General features: G+C 31.7%; 1 protein-coding gene across 1 annotated transcript in view; it reads left to right on the top strand.

Moving 5' to 3' along the window:
- Positions 1-459: 459 nt before the first annotated feature.
- Positions 460-653, top strand: part of LOC110037610 (cyclin-dependent kinase C-2-like) — a gene marked incomplete at its 5' end in the record, with an annotated part of 4,934 nt that continues 4,740 nt past the window's right edge. The window contains 1 exon segment of the mRNA XM_020742300.1: positions 460-541. Coding sequence (XP_020597959.1) covers positions 460-541 — 82 coding nt within the window.

Below are 653 nucleotides of genomic sequence, written 5' to 3' on the forward strand. Positions count from 1 at the left end.
TTGCTTGCATTTGTTTGTGTTCCTTTTTTTTTTTTTTTTTTTTTTTTTGGAAAAAGTAACTCATTATTCATTAATAAAGTCATACTCAACTGGAACTTATCAACTTTTTTGGGAGTCATGCACGCTTATGTTCTACAAGACCAGTTTTTTTTCTATATTTGCTGTATGCAGTAGCTCGCTGGCGCCGAATTATTTCGCTTTTAAAGAATTGGTTTTTTTCTCTTTTTGAAGCCGGACCTCAAGCATGTTTATGCTTTGCAAATTTGTTTATGAAGGCTTTTCAATTTAGAATTTCAAAGAGATTTGAATTAAATATTATTGATCGTTTAGACTTCTTTAATTTACAAAACTAACGTTAGTTTGCTTATGTTATTAAATCTATGCTTTGTATGCAATGTTTATTCTCTAATTTTGTGCTTCATACATAATATGCCGAGGCTCATGCTTCTGAAATTGCAGGCAAGTATACATGGCTAAAGAAATCAGAACTGGAGAAATTGTAGCGCTGAAGAAAATTAGGATGGACAATGAAAGAGAAGGGGTATGGTTCTAATCTTCCTTGCTGCAGACTTGAACAAATATATTTTAGGCTAATGGCCCTATCGAAGTTTAGAAATTCATAACAATATATTACTTATACAGTTTCCCATTAC

This window comes from Phalaenopsis equestris, unplaced genomic scaffold (assembly GCF_001263595.1).
Source record: "Phalaenopsis equestris unplaced genomic scaffold, ASM126359v1 Scaffold222190, whole genome shotgun sequence".
Taxonomy (NCBI): Eukaryota; Viridiplantae; Streptophyta; class Magnoliopsida; order Asparagales; family Orchidaceae; genus Phalaenopsis; species Phalaenopsis equestris.